At 41.8% G+C, this 1,572-nt stretch overlaps 1 protein-coding gene across 1 annotated transcript in view; it reads left to right on the top strand.

Moving 5' to 3' along the window:
• Window positions 1–1,572, top strand: part of LOC119592555 (cytochrome P450 2U1-like) — an 18,529-nt gene that overhangs the window by 6,748 nt on the left and 10,209 nt on the right. The window contains exons 3-4 of the mRNA XM_037941424.1: window positions 802–968; window positions 1,327–1,468. Of these exons, the coding sequence (XP_037797352.1) occupies window positions 802–968; window positions 1,327–1,468 (309 nt within the window). The remainder of the gene's footprint in view (window positions 1–801; window positions 969–1,326; window positions 1,469–1,572) is intronic.

Genomic DNA, 1,572 nt, shown 5'->3' on the forward strand with positions numbered 1-1,572 from the left:
CCGACAGTCTTAGTGACTTTCATTTTGTATTCCACCAAATAAGTTATTTGCGAAGTCAGTCCAGTCTCACGTGTTTCACTTCTTTAGTCGTATTTGCTGTACTTTACTCGTATGATTTTTTCATCTTTAGATTTAAGTTTTAGGTCCATTGAAGACTCTGATTCTTTCAAGATTTGTTATGCTTTAGATTCACCGCGGATGCATTAGGTTCATGTTATAGATTGATTGTGGTTCTCAAATTGTGGGTAATTACCGCAGAGGGGGAGGGGGGATAACGAGGCACATTCTGAAAGTAATGTTTGTTTTTTTGGAAGTATGCGATGCGTTGTTCACTATCCTCTGCAGACCCTTGCTATGATATTTCATTAAGGGGCAAATAATGCCATATTTATCAATAACAATGTGGCAGTAAGGTTTATTTCTTTCAGTTACCAAGGAAATAATACTTTAATTCTCTTTTGTTAAAGGCGTATTGTCTAAATCATTTATTTATTTTAGGAAAATGCTTTTCTTACATATAAAATGCATTGGAAATTTACACATTTCAGCATATTTATTTCCTTTTAACACATAATTGAATATGAATGGGGCAATGGAGTAATGATACAAAAACAAAAAAACAAACAAACGAGAACCACGAATAAAGATTTTCTCTGACTCATGCCTTAGATTCGTTTTTAGATACAACTCCATCCAATTTAGACACATTCCATTAATGTTATATCCCGTCGTCTACTTTTAGATCTCTTCGAGTAATTCCAGATCCACCAGATTAACTCCCTCTCCTCCCGCTCCTCTCAACGTAGGCTGGCGGACGAGTATGGACCTCTCTACAGCGTGCAGTTGGGCCTCCGTCGGGTGGTCGTACTCAACTCCTCGCACTGGCTGACGCAGGCCTTCGTCAGGCAAGGAGACATGTTCAATCACCGTCCTAGGGGCACCGTCCTTAGTTTCATCATGGGAGGGCAAAGGTAAAAGCAGTGCAGATCTTGTTTTATTTTATTTTTTTTTCTAACTTCTTCAACCATTCTCAGACACGTTGAGGTTGAAGAGATCATCGACAGGTAGTGCGAAATCCCTTTCCATTTTTTTATGTCCCGTTTTTTGTCTTAACAAAGTCATTACCTTTGGAAATGACCCTGCCTTCTATTCGCTCTGAGAAAGATAAACGTAAACTTGTCCCGCAAACCTGACATCATTCTTTATACCAGTGGATATTTCTCCCTCCCTTTGTTCCGTCAACCGGCATTAGAAAACGATTCATGAACAAAGTTTTTTTCTCTGTCATTTTTTTCTGTCTTATGTTACACCTTCCCTCTCCTCGCCAGGCATCGCAGACGCGGAGGACCGCGTGTGGAGAGACTCCCGTCGCTTCACCCTCCACGTGCTCAGGGACTTCGGGATGGGCAAGAGATCGGTGGAGCAGTACGTCAACAGGGAGCTGCACGATTTCCTGGAGGCCATGGAGGCATGTGCAAAGGGGTCCCTTTTGTTGTACTGAACGGAAGGAAAGATTTTTACCATTCTCAGAAACTGCACAGACATACTACTCACACACACGCGCGCGCGCGC

This window comes from Penaeus monodon, chromosome 30 (assembly GCF_015228065.2).
Source record: "Penaeus monodon isolate SGIC_2016 chromosome 30, NSTDA_Pmon_1, whole genome shotgun sequence".
In the NCBI taxonomy this organism is placed as follows: Eukaryota; Metazoa; Arthropoda; class Malacostraca; order Decapoda; family Penaeidae; genus Penaeus; species Penaeus monodon.